The following is a 26,221-nucleotide window of genomic DNA, read 5'->3' on the forward strand; positions in this document are numbered from 1 at the left end:
ATGGATGGATGGATGGATGGATGGATGGATGGATGTATGGATGTATGTACGTTTGTATGTATGTATGTATGTATGTATGTATGTATGTATGTATGTGTAGTATTCCCAGAAATTATTGAGAATCATGTTGCGTCATGTAACTCATTACGTTTATTAACTTCTAGCGTTTTACTTACATAAACATGTTAAAACATCATCCTTTTACAGTCTCAGTCTTGTTTTAGTACTTTGTTAGACCTCCTCGCTCAGCAATGCATGCCTGAATACGCCTAGGCACACTACCCATCAAAGTTTGTAGGTAATCGTGTGACAGGGTATCCCAATATTGGACCACCTCGGCCTTCATATCTTCAATATTTCTCAGTCCCTTTTGGTTTATTCTGTCCTTCATGACTCCCCACACATTCTCAATTGGGTTTAGGTCTGGGCTGTAACTGGGCCAGTCTAAAACTTGAACATTTTCGCCCGACAACCACTGTTTTGTGTAGCGCGCAGTGTGTTTTGGGTCATTATCATGCTGGAAAATCCAATCATCTTCATACAATGTTTGTGCTGTCGGAAGAAGGTGACCATTTAGAATGTCAACGTATCTTTCTTTTGTCAAGTTTCCCGTGAAAACACACAATGGCGTCATTCCGCCGATATGCCACCCCACATGTGAAACTTCGGGCTATGTTTTGGTCGCTGGTAGATAGGTTTGACAGTATCTTTGGTCCAAATTTGCACACAATTAGGGAAAAGCCAAACAGAACTTTCATCCGAAAAGAAAACATTATCCCAATCTTGATTTCCATGAGCCCGACACCTTTTTCCTTTTGTGCATCTTTCATCAACGGCGAGGGAATTCCACGTTTTTTCACCCAATTAAGTCTCTGTAATTCCTGCCTAACTGTTTCACTGCATACCTGAGGACTTCCTCTGCTAATCATTTCACTTCTGATGTTCTCAACACTTTTCAATTTGCCCCTTCTCACAATCTGCCCAAGTCTTCGGCGATCCACAACACTGAATTTCCTAGGCCGACCTGCCACTGCTTTGTGCTCTATCCCGGTTCCTGTTTGAATATTCTTCAAAGTTCTGTATACTGTAGACAGAGGAATACCATGTCTACAAGCTAACACTTTAGCATCAGCCTCACCCCTTTCAAAATCATCTAGAATGAGCTTTCTTTTCTCTCTTGCTGTAAATTCTGCCATGTCAACACAGGAAGCCGTCTGCTCAGACAAGGGAGATAACTCTTGACGTAATGAGCTGCCTTCTAAGCCTTCAAGAGTTGTCTCCCTTATTTAGTATGCTTAGTGCATAGTGAAAGCCCTTTTTCCAATCTTAGCATCATTAGAAAAAAAACAAAGATTTTCTCAATAATTTCTGGGAACACTGTATGTACGTTTGTATGTACGTTTGTATGTATGTATGTAAGTATGTATGTAAGTATGTATGTATGTACGTTTGTATGTACGTATGTATGTATGTATGTACGTATGTATGTATGTATGTATGTATGTATGCATGCATGCATGCATGTATGTCAGCATTGCTCTGTTCTTGAACTATTTACCAGTTTAATGTTATTGAAAGATATGGTGTACTTAGTTATCGAGTTTGTCAAAGAGATCATGACTTGTCATATACGTAATCATTACTGGTGCGTGTTTCTTTAAATGCATTCCTTCATAGAATAGTGCATTTAAGAGTCTCTGCATATTTTTTTCACGAATATGTATCCTACTTTTCTTGTTTCCGGTAATTTATTCAATGAATTAAGCATGTACAGTCCACATACATAATGTACCTTCATCACTTCCTGATAATGTACCTTCATCACTTCCTGATAATGTACCTTCATCACTTCCTCACAAATTTACCATGATGATACTCTTAAAAATATACGGATTTAATTGGATTTTACATACTTGTATATGTATGGTTCACATGGTTTTAGTGAACGACTTGGAGACACATAACAGCCAGGGCTGAAGTATGACAGGTGGTAGGGGGTTTCATTTGGGAATCGGCAGTTTTTCACACGCCACGATCATTCGCTAGACGAGGCGTATTTATCTCCCAATGGCAAATTGAGAGGTTGTTCCACTCGTGCAGCGCCTAGCCAAGTTCATCCAACGACTTTGACCAACACTCTTCTTTCCAGCATGTTCTAAAAGTGTTCAAACGGGTAATGGTCTGGGTCCATTGCAACTGATGTTGAAGATGAGCTCTTACGATTCCTGAAAGACGGGGCACCCGAGGCTGTTCCGATAGTAATGTCCAGTAACCAACACTTCAACACTTTATTGCTTCACCACACCATAACCGACCCACCACCAAATGTCTAAAATTCTAAGGTCGACACAAGTTTGACGTTCATTCCATCGACGCCGGACACCAGTGTCCATCACTTGATGTCGATTTGGAAAGGCGGCACAACCTCAGCCTTCAAGAATTTAGATGAGCTACAGGTATAAAGACAATTTCTAGCATTCTTGGTAAATTGCGCTCCAGTTCTCTGATGAAGAGCTATTTGACTTGCTGCTTGAACTTGACGTTTCCTAGAAACTTGTATCGAATCATCTGAACCTGTGCTCACAGATGTCGATCCGTTGAAAATCCGGAGTAGACTAGGCCTTCAGCAATCTATGCTAGCAATAAAAGGCGACCATGCTTGTCGTAAGAGGCGACTAACAGGATCGGGTGTTCAGGCTCGCTGACTTGGTTGACACGTCATCGGTTCCCAATTGCGCTGATCGATGCTCAAACTGTTGATCACTGGATTGTCTGGTCCAGGCGATTATTTACAGACTGCCGTCCTATAGCTGGAATGTCGGTGTGTTCTGCGTAAAGCTAAACTCACTCACTCCCTCATGTCGTTGTCATGTCGGGTGTTTTAGTACCTGTTCCACAGCCTACAAATACCAGACTAGGAACAGCTTTCTTGCCAAAACACACCCCACGGGTTGTACTTTGTATACAGCCATCGAAAGATATCAAGTAAATAACAACTTATGATACAACAGATTCAAGGGGACTGACAGAATTGTTTTCTCCTTTTCTTGTAATATCATAAGCATAATTATGATTATGTTGGCTAATTTATGTGCTTCTACCACAAAACACTGTCTGTTGTTAAAATGAATCGTAATTATTGGATGTACTTATTTAAAAGTGACAGCATGCATTGGGCAGCTATAACATCTGCCAATTTCTGAGCAAATATGCCTAGCGCAGGAGTATACCATGTATATGTATACATGTATACATATGTGTTTAAACGAACATAGTAGCAATACGTTAACACGTGACAAGTAAAGAAGCGTAATGAAACTTCAGAGACACAATCCTCAAACTCCTCATACTCCAACAGAAGAAGATTAAGATTAGAATGGTTCTTGTGCAACCCATGCTTGACGTTAGAAAAGACTAATGGAATCAGGCTGTCAGAGTGACTGACGTGGTTAATGCGTCACTGGATTGTCTGATCCAGACGCGGTCATTTGCAGTCCGCCGACAAGTAGCTGGGGTATTGCTAAGTTAAACAATAAACCTACTAACCAACTTAATTCCAACTAAAACAGATATCCTGGTATCGAGAGATTTAATGATACTTTACCCTGAAAATGATTTTGAAACATTATCTTATGAGGAGATATGGCACACTGTGAACAGCGTTCATTGTCTTTCTTCAAAATCTAGAGAATAATCACTACGATTAAATCAAGCTCTAGGAAGGTACTGCAGGCGTCCTGGCATACCTCAGCCTCTAGTCTGAGATGTAGATCTAAATTAGTGAAGAGAGTGACCCCCGGCGATACACCAACACGATAAACTAATAGTATTAAAACACGCTATCGGCACGAAGATACGGTCCTTCAATTCTGTAACAGCCCACAAAGTGGTAAACCTGCACATCCTCTATCTAGTTTCAGTGTTTTATTTCTAATCTGCGCCAATGAGCATAAACGGTTTATCAGCCTCTAGACAAGCACCTATCTCGAAGAGTCATCACTTACAACGTGTTTCCTGGAGCGGGGTTGCGCAGGGTGGGCTTCTATCACCACCATGTTTCCTGGACATGTCGACCATAACAACTATATAAAGTAAGACAAATCTTCACCCCTCACGATACGATCTCTCTCCCATGCGCCTGAAGAGTATATGCGGGAGATATGTAAGATCGCGGGGTCATTTCAAGGTAACTTGATGAGGTTCACAAGCTGTGAATTTGACATCTCGTATCGAGAGTTCATGTTTGATGGTAGTTTCTTCTTGTGTTATCATCAACGACATGCGATACGGTCTCTGAAATACTGATGGTGAGTACTGCCAACTCAGTGGGGATGTTACTAACATGGAACGCTGCTATACGCCTAATACTAGCATTTTGTTTGTCTCAGAACAGTTCGAATACGTGCCTGGGCATTATCTGAGTACGTAAGGGCAACAAAACCCCTTCTGCAAACATATCATATGCATGTGTTAATGATTTACTGTATGACATAGTGACGGTATGAAGCCAGACTATACAGCCTGTTCTTAGTGTTGTGGCCTGTACGATACCCGAGTTCGGCCCTGTGTAGTGTCGTATGTTAGACGGTCGTCAATTGCACCTACGTGTAGCGTCGTGTGTTAGACACCTGTCAGTTATGCCTCTGTGAAGTGTCGATTATTCGACGTGTCGACTTTTTATATTATCGCGTGTTAGACTGCTGTCAATAAATTCTTCGTGTCTTGTCATGTCCCCACGAACTCAGTTTCGCTGCGTGTCAAGTGTGTCTGCCATCTTGTGCACGCTGGTTCAAGTATGCCTCTGTAGAGAGTTGTGTACGCTCGCCGACAAAACTTGTGGGTAAACGAGTGTGGTGGTAAACAGTGTTTCATAGTGACCACCTACGAGTACAGTGCATTATCATAATGTCGTATGTATATTGATTAAAAATTGCTAAAGGCGGCTAAAACTAGACTCACTCACTCACACACACATTGACATAATTAATATTCCTCGTTAATTTTCATATTACTCCTACGGAACATTTTTGTCAGAGAATCCAGATTTTTGTCTGGCATTAGCAAGTTAAGTTAATAATCTTTTGTGTGAGAGAAACCCTGCGTATGGATTAAGATGATTACTGGGCACACTTTAAATCAATTTCCCGCGCGAATATGTTAGGAGCTGTTCTGACTGATGGCAAACTTAATAGAGGTCCTTTGATTTCGCTTAGAAACGACTACATCACAGAATACAAATACCAAAATTTGAACTCCAAAAAAGGGACCATATGATCTGTGAACGTCAAGGAATATTGCCGCTGTATATCACAGCACATATTCCATGCCAAAAATGCAAAAGAGTCGTATAAATATGTGAATGGTGTTATGGTTAATAATTTGCCGTGACAATAGGTAGAAGAAATCCCCTCGGAACGAGCAATATATAGCACAACAACCAGCCTTTATATACACAGTCATTGATTCTTGAGAATTCCAGCGAAAGATGGAACCTTCGCTATCGGGTTCATGTTTACCAACAGTCAAAAACATATACTCACATGATGAAGACCGCCTAAAGGGAAGCAACTCTAAAGCGCTACCTTAAACGGCATGCCGCTAACATACTATTATCGTAATACGAAATGTCACCCATAATTACTATCACTCAAAACTCTAACCATTGTGACCCAATAATAACTATCAATATAAAAAACAAATTACAGGAAACACACTCGTAACAATGGATCTAAAGTGACCAGGCATGTCATGTCCTACCTGCAAACCCCATTACACGCACACACACACACACACGCGCACACACATACGCACGCGCGCACACACACATACACACGCACACACGCACACACGCACACACACACACGAACAGGAGTATAATACTTGACAGGCATGGGGATTGGCAACAGGGGTTGGGGTCGACATTAAGCCGAATTGAACATTACCGCAATCTACCGCACATAGTGTCGTAACTTGCAGTAAACAACTGAAACTTACATATATTGTAGGAGTGACGGGGTAACCTAGTGGTTAAAGAGTTCGCTCGTCCCGTCGAAGGCCAGAGTTTGATTTCCCTCATGGGTGCAATGTGTGAAGCCCATTTCTGGTGTCCTCCGCCGTGATATTGCTTGGAGACCTATAAATCGGCGGAAACCCCACCCATTCACTTTCCTACACATATATACTTACATATATACACTTACTTACAAAACTCGACTATGTTTGTCGTAAGAGGTGACTAACGGGGGATCAGGTGATCAGGCTCTCTGACTTGTTTGACATGTATCATGGATCAAGCTGTTGATCACTGGATTGTCTGATCCAGACTCGATTATTTACAGACCGCCGTCATATAGCTAGAACATTGCTGAGTACATATATTCGTTTCCACGAATAGCTAAAGGTACAATATCGCTGATGAAGCAACAATCACTCGTAATCATTGTGTATTATCCCTGTTTAGTTTGTCGCCTGAAGCACTTTGATGTTCCATGTCCTGTCATAGACGATCGATTTTAGCTTTATTTTTACAAGTTAAGTCGTAGACTGACGCCTGTGTTTTATCTAGGGATTCTGTAATGCAGAAATTTAAAGAGACACTCACTTGATTTAGAACAGTTTGACGGCGTTGTTATGATTTGATAATATGACGACGACTACAAAAGTTCGTTCAATCATATATTGTGTTACTCTGACATTTAACTAGATGTTTTAAGCTATTAGGTCACGGTAATGACCATGTTTAGAATAAACCCGAGAAAAATTCAAATCAATGATCGATAAGGAAATCCTCGAAACGCATGGCTTATTTTTTACCGGCAAACCCTGCCGAGGATATTATCTCATAATAAGGAAAGATCTGGACCAAAATAAGTCAGAGCCTTCGGCGATTCCGTCGCGACAACGTCCCAGTAAATGTCATGGACAAGTCATATTTGACCCGATCTGTATATGATAGGAATCCGACAACATCGTGTTAACGGGTTAGGCGACATTACTCAAGCAAAGCCGCGAGACCCATTGGTGGAGTGTAAATAATGGTCGGGTAATCTCCTGTAAGCTCCACACACCGCGTGTTATAGGAACATTATAGCGGCGGGGGCGGATTGAGACCAGACCGGAGCCTCAGGCGCGGTTATGAGCTCTAAACACCAGCAGCTTTGAAGTTCGACAGCAATTTCAACTTGAGGTTATTTTCGGCTTCAATGAGAATCACATTGAGACAAGATGGCAGATTTTCTTCCCCCGTGCACCTATTCACGTAACTCAAACATTTGACGAAACAAAACGGAAGTCTTTGCGTTGTACTATACGCATGGAGTTGGCATTTATCTTAAAGATGCTTTTGAAGACAAAAGGCAACTGAAAATGAACTTTTAGATTTGTCGGATATTAGGAAGCTGTCACACCAGCCTACAGACATCGCGTGCAGGAAGCACTGTCTTTAGGTATTCATTCTGTCTCCTCGGTCAGAGAGTCAAGCTATACTTAGCAACATTACATGCACATGCGTATCTCAGCAGCTGACAAATTGAATACTGACGTCTGTAGTCAAGGACCTGTATATAGCTCATGCAGTATAGTCATGCAAAGACCTCTTTAGCTCATGCAGTATAGTCATGCAAGTACCTCTTTAGCTCATGCAGTATAGTCATGGAAGGACCTCTTTAACTCATTGTAGTCAAGGACCCGTATATAGCTCATGCAGTATAGTCATGCAAGGACCTCTTTAGCTCATTGTAGTCAAGGACCTCTATATAGCTCATGCAGTATAATCATGCAAGGACATCTTCAGCTCATTGTAGTCAAGGACCTGTATATAGCTCATGCAGTATAGTCAAGCAAGGACCTCTTTAGCCCATGCAGTATAGTCATGCAAGGACCTCTTCAGCTCATTGTAGTCAAGGACCTGTATATAGCTCAGGCAGTATAGTCATGCAAGGACACGTTTAGTTCATTGTAGTCAAGGACCTCTATAGCTCATGCAGTATAGTCATGCAAGAGCCTCTATAGCTCAGTATTGCCAAGGACGTTAGTCTGCTTCACAGTCCCTGAACCACCTTATTTTCCCTACTGCCAAGCCGGCGTAGTCACAGACCTGCGTAAATACTATCTTATTGTAGTCAAGGGCCCCTATATCTCAGTGTTGTCACAGACATGTGTATCTCCCTGCACAGTCACCGACCGTTTCAAACTAGGCGCCGTCCACACTGTTTGTCTACATGACCCTGTCTCAGTATAGGCACTGGATATCAACATATATCATACGATGTGTAGTGTTCTCGGCGGGATGATGCCAAAGGATTTTTTCGGTATCCGTTGGGGTCATATACGGATACCGATGCAAATTAGAGAGGTCATATGCAAATTTTAGGGACTACTTTCACACTGTAAACTGCGTCACGCCCACCTATCGGCGATCGTGTCCAGATCGACGGTCGTGGTTACGGTACGGCCTTGATGAGAGAAAATAGTTGTCTCCTAATGATAGATGGGACTGATTACGACTTCACCTGCACCGAAACGCATGTATCTTGCAATCATTGACTCAGACAGCAGCCAGGAAAATCTCGAATGAACTGTTTGACACTTTGTCGGTTGACGGGTGCGCTTGCAAAATGCCTCACGAACATTATAATTATTGTTCAAAAGTTTAACTGAAAACGTATTACTACACACATATTTCCGACGTCACAGATATGCGGGCACATATCAGGAAGTTTAGTTTCATGATCTGTGGCAAATGAAAGCACATATTGTTAAATTTTAAAGTAAGAATGGCATCGTATGATAAATATCGCCAAGGCTCGCTAAATACAATGTTTATTCCCAATGCAGGATATTAACCATCCCCAAACGCACTCGCGTGATAACCTACATGTATCGTTTCTGGCGCTTGCCACTGTTGGCAACGAGACCTAACACAGATTACATGTTAGTACCACTTCACAACATGCCTTAATATGTACAATTTATATGCCCTTGAAGAAATTCACTCTAAGATGTATCTTGACCATCAATTTCAAAATTAATGTACTCGATTTTGAAGGACTACGGTATTCTTACACAAGTCTAGGCTAAAAATCCACTTAATCGAACGATTGCTTTCATCGGCTTGCGACGGCTAAAACCGCTGTTGGGTCACTACCTTGGTATTTTTATCGTAGACAGGTCAATATATCGAGATGACCAGTGTCATGGTGGCCAAATGATAAAAATAGTGGCAACACATCAACGACAACCCGTACCTGAGATTTGTGTCAAGAAATCAGTTGCGCTGCATTAGGAAGCTGTCGTGACATTTTTTCATTGATTATTTAATGATGCCACAAAATGGATGTGTTTTGCAGCAAATGTTTCTTGTGTTTTTCATGTTTGATACTGTAGCAATTTCGTCTGCCATGGCAGTCACGCAATGGAATTACCGGGTCTGTATAATCTGGAAATGTCTCAGACATTATAACCTGAATTGGCTTGGTGTCGATCATAGCATCCAGTGCCAGCTTCTGTGCCATCAAAGGTAATTAAAACAATACATAGAAAGTGACGTCATTGGTACAGTATGTGTGTGTGTGTGCGTACGTGCGTGCGCGCGCGTGCGTGCGCGCGCGTGCGTGCGTTTGTTCATACAGACATATCCATGTGATGTGTTGTTGGTTCAGTTGTTTAGAGCATTTGGTAGTTCGTAGGATCCACGGATATAGGTTGTTTGAGTTATGCATATGTATGTGCTGGTTCAGATATATACGTGCGTATGTTAGTGGTTCAGATCATTCGACGAATACATTGTTAGTTCGGGTATATTGGTGCACGTGTGTACGTGACGGTTCAAACATGTACGAATAGGTTTAGATGAGATTTTGGTGGTTCAGATATTGTGTTGCGTATGTGGATGGTTCAAATTTTACAATGTGCAGAGTTACCTCCCCTGGACACGCTGCAAACCATTCGTAACTACTCGTGTCATTCCGCCAAGCCGTTCTCGTGGCCATGTTTACGACTGGGTCCTGTCTAAGCGCAAACCTGCGTGACGATGAAAACAGTCTAGTACTATTATCAACGAAAGCTAGCTTTGAATTTCCAAACATGGCTCATGGAATATGTACATGCTGTGGGTAAAACAGCAATACGGTCATTCCCTTTGCAAATATGTTTCAGCGTTGCAAGTTGTTCATCTTTTAGCTTAAAGTTTATGTTTAAATTGTGATTTGTATAGTGTAGCGAAGTTCCAAAGTTCAACGGTTCCGCCAATTTCATTATCTTGGATGTGTTTTAGTACGCGCGATTTGATTGGTTTGCCTAGATTCTTGGCAATATTGGCGTCCCAGAGGGGTACGAGTCTTCTTGTAGGTCACGGAAAGAGACGAGTAGTTACGAATGGCCGCAAACCGGATCTGATTTCCGGTACGCACATCCAATGTTTCAAGATTTGGCAGCAACATTTACCTGTGCTAATGGTTTTTCAAAAATAAAGTTGCCGTATGAGGCATAAATTACTTTGGGCTGATACGCCGCCATATATCTGAAATACAGAATTAAAAAGGACATTAAACACTCGCCGACCTTGCTAGCTTCAAGTTTTACCATAGTAGGGTATGCTTTGACGTTTACTACCCTCGTTTGGGTAAACTAAATAGAAGCACTTGATATGGAGCATACGCAAAAAGTACACAAGAGGGAACATGTTCTTTAAACAAACATTAATCAGTTTTATGGTACTTGGCTTTGGACCAGAATTTAACAAACAGCACACTTTGTACGTCATAATTTAAACGTTTACTTTACATAAATGATAGAGCCATAAACTTGGAGATACGGAGTTAATTTAAGAGCTATTTTGATACACCTGGCTTTGTGATTGGGTCGCTGCGTGATAACACCAAGTACCGGTCCTGATAAGGTTATTTCTGTTAATGCCGAGTGGGCATTTGTTTCATATTAATACAATATTGGCACCAGTTTAGAAGCAACCTGTTCTTGTAATGATACCTCGGATCACGGTACATTATGTATGCATTTATGTTAAATTAAATCAGGGACATAATTGCTTGCACTTCTACGCGTGACGGTGAAGCAGGCCGAATTACTTTAGTTTCTCAAGGGGTTTGTTCCCGAGGCCTTCTGCAAAGTAGTGTAATGTTTAAGATGGGTCATTAATTGAAGTTGATGCTAGCATGTTTAAATATAGCGAAATCATAATTTGCTGGAATTTAAGTGAATGACGAGTTAGTTTGATGAGTACATTGACTATGACAACGGTGCATCATGTTCCGTACCTTCGTACCTTCGACAGATACAGCTAACGGCATAGGTGCTCCATGACACAGTGACCTCCATGGCTTATCGTGGGCTCGACTCAAAGTACCTTCCGCTTTGAATCATCGGATTGTCAACTCCATGGAGTGGGAATGCACCAACACAGTTTGGTATAATCAAAAGACTGTTCAAAGTGGCGTTAAATCTCACTCACTCACTCATTCACTGAAGAATTCCTAAGTCTGTGATGCTACGTGGAATAAAGCCAGGCATCACCAAAAATAGAATGCCCGATCAACACAGCCATCTTAGTGATACAGCTATCATTTTGATACAATGCCAGGCGCCTCACGGTGGACAGTCCGGGTCAACAGAGGCATTTAAGTAGTGTGTTATACATACCCAAGAACAAATATCTCCAAGAAAGCCTATGCAAGTCACGAATATGTGGCAAGTCTAGATAACTACTTGCTACTATTTCCAAAGTGTGTTTGCGGCTCCATCCCAGAACAAGTGACTTGTCATTCTAAAGCTGTTAAATGAATTGTGGACTTGTCAGTGTTTAAGAATTGCTGTTTCAAAAGTCCTAAAGATATAGCAGAGATTTCATATGATCATGTAAAGTTTCGGATTCGGATCAAATGGTCTGAAATTTTAACAGTTTCATCTCTGATTCAATGATTTTGAACATCTGCTCTCTTAGGAAATTTCTCTCTGGGGAGTTATATTTAAGATGAGAATATTTTGGAAGCAAGGCCCCCAAAGTCGGTTAATTGGGATCTGTTAAGGAACTTAAACCATTTAAGCACATGAATAACAAAAGATGTTGAAACGTATCCAGAATCCTATTTTTTATCAAGAAGCTATAGATAAAAACCTTTCGGAATTTGAAAAGTTTTCAACGCACAAAACACAGACATGAGCTTAAATATCACATGCGATACCTATTTAGATTTCAAGATCACTAAAGCATGGCAAGGTTGACTCAAGTGTAACATAAACATTTCATCGAAACTATTAAACTGGAATAGCGATGGTTTTATAATGACGGAATAAAGCATAGCCCTATAACACAGCGGTAGGAAGGGAGGGAGTGCGGACGAATTGCTTAAGAAATAATGCGTAAACCAATTGGTTCACATGCGTGCAGACGGGAGGCTGAAACTATTTTAGATAATTTTCATTTCGAAGCGTTTTTCACAGTCTATTCGATGTTTTTGGTCACGTTAATAGCAGGAATTTCTTCAAAGCTTCGTGTCAGCTTCGGAGCAGTCTTCCCCCTCTGCATCACATTGTGTTTGGTTATGGTAGAACGACGGTTGAGAAGGAGTCTCTCTGTTATCAATAGTATGCATGTTTTAGCTATAAACCATGGAGAAAATGACTGGATAAAAGTCCTATGGTAATGCTACAGACGATGCATTTTGTGTTGTGGCGTCACGGAGATAGGCATATTTGGTTTTTTATGTCTTATTTTAGTATATTTGTATTGTTATTTTTATTCATATTTCTCCTCTTTCAAAGTGTGCGCGATGGTTTTACCCATTTCCTCTAATACGAGCCCGTTCTCTAATAAGCGCCGGGCTTCTAATAAGCGCCATCGGTAAGCAGCTCAATTACAATTACGGTAATTAGATGAACTAAGCGCAAAGGCGCCAGGGGTGGTATTCACAAAGCTTCTAAGAATCTTCTTAGTTTTTTACGTAAGTTTCCTTAAGAATTCTTAACTTTAAAAAAAACTTAGTTTTTTTCTTAACCCAAGCTAAGAAAACCTTAAATAAAAATGTTCTTACAACTTAGAATCAACATTCTTCCTAGTGTGAAAGTTTATGTTTCCGTGAGCCGCCATATTGGATAACTAAGAATTCCCTTAACTGGTTAGGGGCCCTCATGAGGTTTCTTAAAGTTAAGGTGTAAACTAAGAACAAAATGACTTATGTAAGTTGAGAACGTTCTTGTGGAAACTAAGAATTCTTGATGGATTTAAGAATTCTTAACATTCTTGGAAGCTTTGTGAATAGTGCCCCAGACCCCCAGTTAGCGCCGACCCTAGGACTCCGTTCAGGAAATGAGCAGGGGCGCTTATTACTTTATTACTGGAAATACGGTATATATGATATAGTGGCGTTGTTACTTCTGAGTATCAAAGAAACTCGAAGTTGTGTGAGTGAGTGTGTTGAGTTTCTTTTAACACTGTTGTATCATGGCGTACCTGTATAATGTAATGTAATAAGGACGCGAAGGGTAGCGGATATATACTATTTCATGCAGGCCGGGAGACGGGAAACTTTGTATGCATTCTTCATTTTCTTTTACTTTGAGGGCACATTACTGTCACATCTGATATACCATGCACATATGTGCATATCTCGAAGGCTTCACATGGGCGTGCGGGAGAAGTGCTATGTCGTTTAAACAAGCCAGTCTCGTTAATAACAATATATCGAATAAACTTAAGGTGTTTCTTCCTCTTTGAGATAACTGGTTGTGAGTGCACTCACTTCCTATCTTGTAATTGTTGAAAGAGATTTAATAGCAGCTGAAATCTGTAACATGCTTTTTATGGCCATAAACCGGTCTGGAAACGTTATACATTCGATATAATGCAGCCAAACAACTGCATAACCATTGCTAGTCTTATAGCGATTTTCAGTGCTATATCGGGAAAGGTGTTTTACAGTGTCATGATATCTATATGTAGATAAGCTAATTTGATTTGGCAGTAGTTCTAATGGTTATGGAATGTGTATTGTGTTTCTTAAACATATCAATCATCATATGCTCATTTCACAGAGTCAGGAACATCCGAGTTAGAATTGGTCTTCAACAACCCCTGCTTGTCGTAAGAGGCGCATAATGGGATTGGATAGTCAGGATTGCTGGGTTGGTTGGCATATGTCATCGTGCCCATGCTATTGATCACTGGGTTGTTTGGTCAAGGCTTGACCATTTAAAGACCGCTGCCATATTGCTGTAATGTTGTAATGCTGGGTAAACAACAAGCAAACATAACAAAGCTCATTTTGAGTACAGAGAAGTCTGATCTCATTTGTGATATTAATATTCTCATGACAATTGTTTCATTGCTTCTCTTCATGACGTTACATTGAAGGGATATACATATATAATGACGCTATTGCGTGTTGCAGAGAGGTACCCGCCCCCCAGCCTGAAGGAAATACAAAAGACATGTGGCATCCGCCCGTCTAACCTGACCCGAGGGTATAGAGTCGTAGGGGGAAGAGAAGCCCACAAACTGAGCTGGCCTTGGCAGGTGAGTCACGTGAGAGTAAGTGAGTGAGTCAAGGTTGCTCACCTCTTAAATCAATATACAATCGCTAGTAGAAGAATGCCATTATTCCATCAGAGAAGTTGTGTAAACTACCAAATTGTCATTTTATATTAGTGTTGAAACTTTTACCCAATAATAAGCTAATCTCTTTACGAGACTGATAGCTTAAATGTTGACAATGTATATGACAGAAAATGGAATTTCGCAAAACGTCCTCTATGTCTTTGGTTGAAATATTCGTACTTAAAGGGGACCCTGGACTACACTCTCGCATAATTCAATTTCAAGGCAGGTATCTGATTAGAACTAGTAAATGTGTCGTATTCATGCAATATTAAATTTCGCAAGTAACGGTCTAATACCCAAGAATTCGTCATCAGACAGTGAGGAACTCCTTATATGCGCAGTTATAGAAGCCTGTATCAGACACTGAGAAAATCCTTATATCCGCAGTTATAGTTGCATATATCAGACAGTGAAGAGCTCCTTATATCTGCAGTTATAGTAGCCTATATCTGGGAGTGAGGAACTCCTTGTATCCGCAGTTATAGTAGCCTATATCTGGGAGTGAGGAACTCCTTGTATCCGCAGTTATAGTAGCCTGTATCAGACAGTGAAGACCTCCTTATATCCGCAGTTATAGTAGCCAACATCAGACAGTGAAGAGCTCTTTATATCCACAGTTATATGATATCATAGATAAGGCAGTTAAGAGTTCCATACATCCGCAGATGATTGTTTTCTCATGCCACTGCATACCCTGAGTAATCCCCACAATTTGAAAGTAATTTATATCAACTACGTTATCTAACCACACGACCGAGGAGGTCACGCTGTTCTTCTATATAATTATCACACCTCTCACACAAAAATATGTAAGAGATAGCTTTCTTCAGCCTCATCGCTGTGTGTGTTAATTGATAACCTCAGATAAATAGTCTTAAATCAGTCTGCATATAAAGAGTCCCACGGCATTTCTAGACTGAGATGATCCTGGCCAAGGACGTTTATTGCAACACGTGTGGATCAGCCCTGTATACAGTGAGCATTCAAGGGAGAGTTCGGCCGGGCGTACAGAGAGTTCGACATGTGTACCTTATCTTGGTTTGTGCAAATAGCAGTAGGGGGAGGTCATTAACCACTGGGAGTTCACGTGGACCAAGCCTTGTTTCAGGGTAAAAGGGGGAAACGATGACGACCTGCTAAAATTTCACACGAGGTCGCAGAAATATTACATGAAGACAAATATTGCATGTAAAGTGTTGCGTCTGTTTTGGATATTCGTAGTCCAGACAATACCGACTTTGCAAATATGCGGATTGACGAAACCATACAACCTGCATGCTATTAAAGTGCAATAGAGTAACATTAGTAGACGTGGTAGCAGCAACGCCAGGAGTAGCAGCTGTAGTAAAAGTAAAGGCAGCTGAAGTAACATAATTAGTAGTAGTAGTAGTAGTAGCAGTAGTAGTAGTAGTAGCAGCAGCAGCAGTAGTAGTAGTAGTAGTAGCAGCAGCAGCAGCAGTAGTAGTAGCAGTAGCAGTAGCAGTAGTAGTAGTAGTAGTTATAGCACTAGTAGTAGTAGTAGTAGTTATAGCACTAGTAGTAGTAGCAGTAGTTATAGCACTAGTAGTAGTAGCAGTAGTTATAGCACTAGTAGTAGTAGCAGTAGTTATAGCACTAGTAGTAGTAGCAGTAGTTATAGCACTAGTAGTAGTAGCAGTAGTTATAGCACTAGTAGTAGTAGCAGTAGTTATAGCACTAGTAGTAGTAGCAGTAGTTATAGCACTAGTAGTAGTAGCAGTAGTTATAGCACTAGTAGTAGTAGCAGTAGTTATAGCACTAGTAGTAGTAGCAGTAGTTATAGCACTAGTAGTAGTAGCAGTAGTTATAGCACTAGTAGTAGTAGCAGTAGTTATAGCACTAGTAGTAGTAGCAGTAGTTATAGCACTAGTAGTAGTAGCAGTAGTTATAGCACTAGTAGTAGTAGCAGTAGTTTTAGCACTAGTAGTAGTAGCAGTAGTTATAGCACTAGTAGTAGTAGCAGTAGTTATAGCACTAGTAGTAGTAGCAGTAGTTATAGCACTAGTAGTAGTAGCAGTAGTTATAACACTAGTAGTAGTAGCAGTAGTTATAGCACTAGTAGTAGTAGCAGTAGTTATAGCACTAGTAGTAGTAGCAGTAGTTATAGCACTAGTAGTAGTAGCAGTAGTTATAGCACTAGTAGTAGTAGCAGTAGTTTTAGCACTAGTAGTAGTAGCAGTAGTTATAGCACTAGTAGTTGTAGAAGAGTATACGTAGTAATGCGAGTATTTACAGATGAATACAATGCTATATAGTAGTAGCCGCAGCAGTAGCAGTAGTACAGTTGTGGTAGTAGTAGCCGCAGCAGTAGCAGTAGTACAGTTGTAGTAGTTAGCACCTGTAGCAGAAGTACAAGTAATAGTAGTAGTAGTAGTAGTAGTAGTAGTAGTAGTAGTAGTAGTAGTGGTGGTGGTGGTGGTGGTGGTGGTGGTGGTGGTGGTGGTGGTGGTGGTAGTAGTAGTAGTAGTAGTAGTAGTAGTAGTAGTAGTAGTAGTAATACAACATGTAATATGGTACGAAACAACGTACAACAGGCACATGTGGAGAATACCAACATTCATACAGCATAGGATACAGCGAGGCATATAAATATCATTGTGGTCTAAAGCATCATCTGTTACAGTGTGCAATGCAATATAAACGCAAGAAAATAAACACCATACTGAACAACACGACATGCAACATGTACAGCAATACATAATTACATTACACCTACTATATGGCATTCAGCAGAATACACTGCACGTCGCAAAAGCGAAATATTCCAGAACATCTACCACACTCCGCGGTTGACACATCGTTCAACACATGTAACATCTCATATTCATTCAACATGTAACATCTCATATTCATTCAACATGTAACATCTCATATTCATTCAACATGTAACATCTCATATTCATTCAACATGTAACACAACATAAATAATATCTTACACAGTGCACAACACAGACATATAACACATACAATAACACACAGTATCAACAACAATATGAAACAGAACTTTTCCACACACACAGAACCTCGAGGCTTTATGCTAATGCCAGTGTTGTGTCACATATAACTCAACCATACATGGTAAAACATACACAGCGCTTAGGAAGGCCACAATGTAAAGCATGTATCAACTTACAACATACACCTCAACGTTCATCGTAAAACAAACAGACACAACGTGAAGGAAGGCCACGACATATATCATAATACAACATACACGTCAACGTTTATCGTAAAACAGACAACGTGTAGGGGGGGCACAATGTAAAACATATATCAACTTAAAACATACACCTCAACGTTCATCGTAAAACAAACAGACACGACGTGAAGGAAGGCCACAACATATATCATAATACAACATACACGTCAACGTTTATCGTAAAACAGACAACGTGTAGGGGGGGCACAATGTAAAACATATATCAACTTACAACATACACCTCAACGTTCATCGTAAAACAAACAGACACGACGTGAAGGAAGGCCACAACATATATCATAATACAACATACACGTCAACGTTTATCGTAAAACAGACAACGTGCATGGAGGCCACAATGTAAAACTTATGTCTTCTTACAACGTGCAACGTTGTGTCACATATAACTCAACCATACATGGTAAAACATACACAGCGCTTAGGAAGGCCACAATGTAAAGCATATATCAACTTACAACATACACCTCAACGTTCATCGTAAAACAAACAGACAACGTGTAGGGGGGGCACAATGTAAAACATATATCAACTTACAACATACACCTCAACGTTCATCGTAAAACAAACAGACACGACGTGAAGGAAGGCCACAACATATATCATAATACAACATACACGTCAACGTTTATCGTAAAACAGACAACGTGCATGGAGGCCACAATGTAAAACTTATGTCTTCTTACAACATGCAACTCAACGTTTATCGTAAATCAGACACAACATTTGGACTGGCCACAATGTAGAACCTGTGTCATCATACAATATACAATTAATACATTCGTCGTAAAACAGATACAGCATCCAGTCCAGACCCCTTGTAAAACATCTTCAGCATACAATATAATATTCGTTGCAGGACACAACATCTTGCACAACCTCGACGTGCAATATTATGTTCATAATACACGACACACATACACGTCGTTAAAGAAGACACGATATGTGTCATTATCAACCGAAACGTTCTTCATAGTACACCGTACATATAATTTAATATCAAACACAAGGCAACAAGTGCACGCGCCAGTGTACTCACAGAACCTGCATCTTCCTACAATAAAGACATTAATTTCTTTTCTAATTTCAGACACAAAATCTGAATTGTGAAAGTTAATGTAGCCCTATATATTACACCTACTCTTGGGTCTTTAAAGGTAACTCTAATCGCAAGGAAAGTGCGAGCCTTTACAATGCTCAATCCCATAGTTCCCACATTAACGACACAACGAGTGACCAACCCTTCTCAAAATGTGCTTTACTCTGGCTGTCTTGTTCACAATAGAACATAGAAGACTTGAATACCATCAATGTCATTTACAGGTTATCCTCGAAATCGGTCGCGATGATCCCATCTTTAAATACGACCCATGGCAACATAACAGACACTTAAAACATCACCAAAGTTTATTATGATTCCCCTGGAGAAAAAAGGAATGCTTAGACAATAAAACCCAAACGCGTGTTTCGCTTGAATGTGTTCTACTCATTATGAGACCGTGTATGAACCTATTTCAATAATGTGCGTAAGTACGTGAAATGAACACAGCCGGTGCAAACCACTAGCAACAACCACCCCTGCTCGGCTTGTATAATAGGCTCTGTTAAAGCATGTTAAATGGTTTCTTAAAGCCTGGGGGTTGATGTCTGTATCAAACGTCGCGGGCCGTTGATCATTTGAAGACTGACGGAGTTATTTGCTTGCGATAGATGATGCTAAAGGATGGTCGCGAGTCTTGAAAAGACTTAACTTGGTGGCCAGGGAATGCAATGAGTCTCGTCAGCATTACACGATGTATTAACCCTGTATTTAACTGTCGTTATCAGTGCGGATTATCAACACATTATCACCGAAGAGCGCAGACGCATAAAGTTCAAATGTCCGATTATGTGATCACAATAATTATAGATGTAATCTATCTTATTATCCGGTTATAATCCTCAGAAAATTATCTGACAAAATACTCATCACAAGCGCTACGATTGCTTTGTGAACGGGCACACTTCATCTGATCCTATGACAGGATATGTTTAAGTTCTTACTGCCACAACATTTTATCTGACATTGTACTGCATCCCCAGTGTCGCATTAACACATCAACCGGAATGTCACGAAACATGTGTAGATAGTACTTACAGCACAGCATGCGCCGTTACATAGTACAATATTAGCATCACAGACATAGTGCAGACAGTATTACAATGTAGCTACCATCGGATACATAGTGCAACAGTATCACAATGTAAATAGCATCAGATATGTATTGCAGACTGTATCAGGTACATAGTGCAGACAGTATTACAATGTAGATAGCATCAGAGACATAGTGCAGACAGTATTACAATGTAGCTAGCATCACATACATAGTACAGACAGTATTTCAATGTAGCTATAGCATCAGAGACATAGTACAGACAGTATTACAATGTAGCTATAGCATCAGAGACATAGTACAGACAGTATTACAATGTAGCTATAGCATCAGATACATAGTGCATACAGTATTACAATGTAGCTAGCATCAGAGACATAGTGCAGACAGTATTACAATGTAGCTAGCATCAGAGACATAGTGCATACAGTATTACAATGTAGCTAGCATCAGAGACATAGTGCAGACAGTATTACAATGTAGCTATAGCATCAGAGACATAGTACAAACAGTATTACAATGTAGCTAGCATCAGAGACATAGTGCATACAGTATTACAATGTAGCTAGCATCAGAGACATAGTGCATACAGTATTACAATGTAGCTAGCATCAGAGACATAGTGCAGACAGTATTACAATGTAGCTATAGCATCAGAGACATAGTACAGACAGTATTACAATGTAGCTAGCATCAGAGACATAGTGCAGACAGTATTACAATGTAGCTAGCATCAGAGACATGGTGCATACAGTATTACAATGTAGCTATAGCATCAGAGACATAGTACAGACAGTATTGCAATGTAGCTAGCATCAGAGACATAGTGCAGACAGTATTACAATGTAGCTAGCATCAGAGACATGGTGCATACAGTATTACAATGTAGCTATAGCATCAGAGACATAGTGCATACCGTATTACAATGTAGCTGGCATCAGATACGTAGTGCAGACAGTATTACAATGTAGCTGGCATCAGATCCATAGTGCAGACACTATTACAATGTAGCTGCCATCAGATACACAATGTAGACCGTATTACAATGTAGCTAGCATCATCTTCGTGGTGCAGAAAGTTTGATGTAACTTATATCTGATACATCGTGCAGACACTATTACAATGTAGCTGGCATCAGATACATAGTGCAGACAGTATTACAATGTAGCTAGCATCGGATACATACTGCATACAGTATTACAATGTAGCTGGCATCAGATACATACTGCATACAGTATTACAATGTAGCTAGCATCAGATACATACTGCATACCGTATTACAATGTAGCTGGCATCAGATACATAGTGCAGACACTATTACAATGTAGCTAGCATCAGATACATAGTGCAGACACTATTACAATGTAGCTAGCATCAGATACATAGTGCAGACAGTATTACAATGTAGCTAGCATCAGATACATAGTGCATACAGTATTACAATGTAGCTGGCATCAGATACATAGTGCATACAGTATTACAATGTAGCTGGCATCAGATACATACTGCATACCGTATTACAATGTAGCTGGCATCAGATACATAGTGCAGACACTATTACAATGTAGCTGGCATCATCTTCGTGGTGCAGAAAGTTTGATGTAACTTATCTGATACATCGTGCAGACAAGAGGCGAGTCGCACCTGCAGTAAATGCAGACTTGTTGTTGATGTCTAATAGATAAACCTGTGCTGCTATATATTAGCGTAGACACAGCCCACGTCGTCACACAATGCCGTCAGGTGTATATTTAATGGCTCTACGTCAATGTGAACCTTGAAAGTTATTTACAAGTCATGTTGTTCATCAAGGAAATCATGTGTATGGTTATAACAGACACCAGACATCCAGATTTAAGCATGAAAGTCCTCGGATGAGTTGAGGCATAAAACTCAACGGAAATAGCCGACAGAGTCTCCATGTTCACACGCATGTTTAACACTGTACTACCTTTCAAAACATGCCTCCCCAGTCACTACTGCACTCTCATACAATCAAGGTGGACTTCTTTAGTTGGACGTATTTAAAGGCAAGTAAGCGCCATAACCAGTTTATCTGTTGCTGCCATCCCCAATTCCGTGTTCCCCTCCTTTATGACCAGCTTATAGTAACCAAGTGATCAATAAGACTTACCATCGAGACATCCTCCTCGTTTGTTCATGAAACCGTCTTCCAATATGACTGTTAATATAGCCATATTGAAATAACGACCTATGCTCAATATGTGGTGTGTATGTATTTAGTAATCTGGTACAGTACAATGTATATTTGTTTGTTGAATTATTAAGATATTTACCCTGATTTGTACACTGAACATGAAAACAAAAGCAAGTGTCGAAAAAAACGAAATCTCATAAACGTAAGTTCATGTTTATGTCTTCTATTTAAAAACTTGACAAAAGCCAGAGTTGCGTTCCTTTTGCTGTTCGGTATATATACTCTTTTCTTTAACTGACCGTCATCTCCATGTACGAAACATTAATGTTCCAAGAGGTTCAGCATGTTATTGCAGTTGTTTGGACGTGTTCACTGAACTAAGACCATGTCCTGATATTCTCAAAACTGCAGACTTGAATTCATGAACCTCTCTACCTGTGAAGCTGTTAGTGAGTGAGCCACTCCTGTCATGTATATACATCCTTATGACAGCATACTGTCCTCAAAACAGTGAGTGAGTGAGTTAAGGTTTACGCCGCTCTCAGCGATCTTCCAATCAACCAAGTAAGCGATCAACCAAGTAAGCGAGTCTGACCACCCGATCCCGTAAGTCGCCTCTTACGACAAGCACTGTCGCCTTTTATGGCAAGCATTGATTGCTGAAGGCCTATTCTACCCCGGGACATTAACGAGTCCCTCAAAACATTAAGACTTTAGGTCAATGACATATATATAGACAGTAAATATATAAATGTCAGTGAAGTCCCAGATATTATGTACATGCTGTAACTCTTGTAAATGCAAATGAAAAATGTTTTAAAAACACGTTTTAGGAAACATAAAAATACTTTGACCGCATCTCGAGTTTAGTGGTTCTAGGAGTGAGGTGTCGTGGAAACATTAAAATAATTTTGTACCAATTTTGCACTGTTTTAAACATATTTCTTGAAGAATGGTGCCGTTGCATATTTGCTTCAACAACCAGTACAAGATACTTTTAATAGTCTTTATCTTACCTTCATGTAAAATACTTTAATTTCATTGGTTTTCGAAATCCGTACAGTGCATTGTTAGCGGTGCAACTCTTCCTGTGAGGGGTGACACGGAAACCTGTGAGAGCGTCATAGATCAATGAAATGAATCAATTTTACATGAAAGTAACATAATATGTAATGCCTTTTCAGACTCTTTGAAATTGGAGATTGAAAATGTGCATCTAGGATTGTGACTGTTGGCTATCTGACAAATGATTGCAAAGGATAAATCCTGTTCCAGGTTGCCATCATGACCAGGTATGAGGAGCCGTACTGTGGTGGAACTCTCATAGCGCCATCTTGGGTCCTCACAGCTGCACACTGTATCCGGAAGAAAGGAAGAAGGCGAAGAGTCCTTGTGCGCATGGGTGAACACGACTTCCAGGTGTACGAAGGAACGGAAGTGACGCAAAAACCGAACAAAGATTTCCCCCATCCAAAATTTGACTATTCAACAATATCAAATGACATTGGCCTCATACGACTCAAAAAGCCAGTTCATCGGATATCTGGCTTGGGATTTGCATGTCTTCCTAAGAAAGACGAGGTGATTCCTCCCAAAACTCTCTGTTATACAGTTGGATGGGGGAAAAGAAAAAATACCCATTTATTTGGGGCAATTGCTTTACAAGAGGCTAAAGTGCCAGTTGTGGACGCCAGGAGATGCCAAAGCGTTTTTGATTATGAGATCACGGGCACGCAGGTTTGCGCAGGGTATGCACGTGGAGGTGTAGACTCGTGCGCAGGGGACAGTGGTGGACCTCTGTTATGCGCTCACGAGGTCAACAATACCTCACGCTGGTTCGTGTATGGGATCACCAGCTATGGCGAGGGGTGTGGACGTAAGGGGAAATTCGGTATTTATACAAAAGTTCCTAGTTTTGTGGACTGGATTGAACAAGTCGTGAACTCACATTAAACGCTGGTAATTCGTATGGATTACTTTTTAACATGGAACAGATGGGGTCTCAAGGCCCTTGGTTGCAGATGTATGCTCAGGGTTGACGATGAGTGACGTTCTGTGAATGACAGAGACATCGGACACGTGTTGAGTGAGATGGCGACATGGCTTCCCTATCGAAGCTGAAAAATACTCGCCCGCGTACGGCGCCCTCGTCATGGCGTCATTACGTGGCCGGTGCGCCAGAACCGGATGCGTCTCGGGATGACTGTGAAAAAGATCCCGACATCATTTCCACGAACGACGACGTTTTGAAAGTGACGTCAAATATATAATAAGGTTAGACCCCTCCATGCCTTTAGCGCTGTGAATAGTCAAGGACCTAGGCAGTAACACAAGCAGTCAAATCTGAATTTTCAGTTCCTCGACGGTGAAATCGACTCACAACGTCACGTCACTATTGCGATTTAGACGTTGACGTGGATTTTTAAGTTAACGGAATATAATTAAATATTTCACATTTCCATCATATTTAGATTACAGATTAACGTTGGATTGGAGCTGTGTTATTTATTTTTCATATAACACTATCACTTACCCACCATTATGTCATATTGTTTGTGGGGCGGATGGATAGCCTAGTGGTTAAAGCGTTCGTGCTTCACGCCGAAGACCCGGGTTCGATTCCCTACATGGGTACAATGTGTGAGGCCCATTTTCTGGTGCCCCCCGCCGTGATATCGCTGGAATATTGCTAAAAGCGGCATAAAACCAAACTCACTCACTCAATCATATTGTTTGTATACCATTTCCCTGAAACATACTACATGTCCTTTAGTTGTGCATGGTTATTTGTGAGACTCAAATATTCGGGGAAAATGTTCCAATTGTCATATCCAGTTGAAACAACAATGTAAGAGAACTTTTTTCCAGCTTTTGTTTTCCCTTTTTTTCGTCAAATGTGTGGGGGCGATTGTTTTTACTTGCTAAAAATTATCGTGTTGAGTAATCAGTACATTTTGATTTAAATGTCGCTCTAAACTGTCCGCGCGTTGTTGTTTTGAACCCAAGATGTGCTTTAATAGTTATGATTGTTCAGTGTCTGTTTATCCTTACTAGTGGGTGGATTAAAGGCTGCGTATGAAACAAGACCTGTCCGAAATCCCGTGACCTGGCTACCTTAGGTCTAGTCTGGCATCTTTTGGAAGTTTTGTTTAATTTTGCCATTTGAATAGACATATTTTCACATTCGGACTGGCTATTTTTCAAACTTATTTCACACACTGTTAAAAGCCGAAACCTTTCGATAACATGTAGGCTTACTCATTTACTTACTATTCCAGTTTCTCTTCACAGTCGGGGTGAGGGGTAACCTAGAGGTTTGATGTCATCATCCATCACGCTGAACACCCAGGTTCGATTCCCCTCATGGGCACAATGTGTGAAGCTCAATTCTGGTGTCCCCCGCCATGATATTACTGGAATAGTGCTAAAAGCGGCGTAAAACTATACCCTCTTCACAATTTAATACAAACTAGAGAGGGTGTTCGCGCGACCAGCGTCTAAGGTTTAAGTTTGCAAATGTGCGATTAAAGAAGATATATTCAGTTTCAGTTATGTTCATACTTTGTGTTTAAACGTAACTCATACCATGTTTATCATGTGCTTTATTGTGATATTTATGACTACTGGCATTTATTTTGTGTATGATTTGGCAGAGAATTAAGGCGGGCCCAGTGCTTAAAAAGAAATAAATGATACCAACCTACATGAGGTACTGTTGTATATTCACGTATGCATTCAACCTGCATTATCTTATGTCGTGTTGGACAATCTAACATACAATTTAAGGCTGTGTTATTGCATGCTATTATGATGAAGTCTATTATATCATGCCTGTGGAGATCAGAATTAGTTTGCCCTTTCAAGATATACATATAACCCGGGGTGTATTTTTTATCTCTTATGAATACTCTGAGCGGTTTCATGAAAAGGCAAGCCCCATGTGTCTGATAAATGCACCAACATGTACACAATTCAACTTTTGATAAGGACACACAAATTTGTCATTCTGTATACGCTTGACATATTTGGGAAATCATCACGGAAAGTTAAAACGATATCCTATA

General features: G+C 40.4%; 1 protein-coding gene across 1 annotated transcript in view; it reads left to right on the plus strand.

Moving 5' to 3' along the window:
* LOC137284955 (acrosin-like) overlaps positions 1-25,860 on the plus strand; it is a 38,462-nt gene extending 12,602 nt beyond the window's left edge. The window contains exons 3-4 of the mRNA XM_067817038.1: positions 14,403-14,527; positions 23,433-25,860. Coding sequence (XP_067673139.1) covers positions 14,403-14,527; positions 23,433-24,110 — 803 coding nt within the window. The 3' untranslated portion in view covers positions 24,111-25,860. The remainder of the gene's footprint in view (positions 1-14,402; positions 14,528-23,432) is intronic.
* The last annotated feature ends 361 nt before the right edge of the window (positions 25,861-26,221 follow it).

Source organism: Haliotis asinina, chromosome 5 (genome assembly GCF_037392515.1).
Source record: "Haliotis asinina isolate JCU_RB_2024 chromosome 5, JCU_Hal_asi_v2, whole genome shotgun sequence".
NCBI lineage: Eukaryota > Metazoa > Mollusca > Gastropoda > Lepetellida > Haliotidae > Haliotis > Haliotis asinina.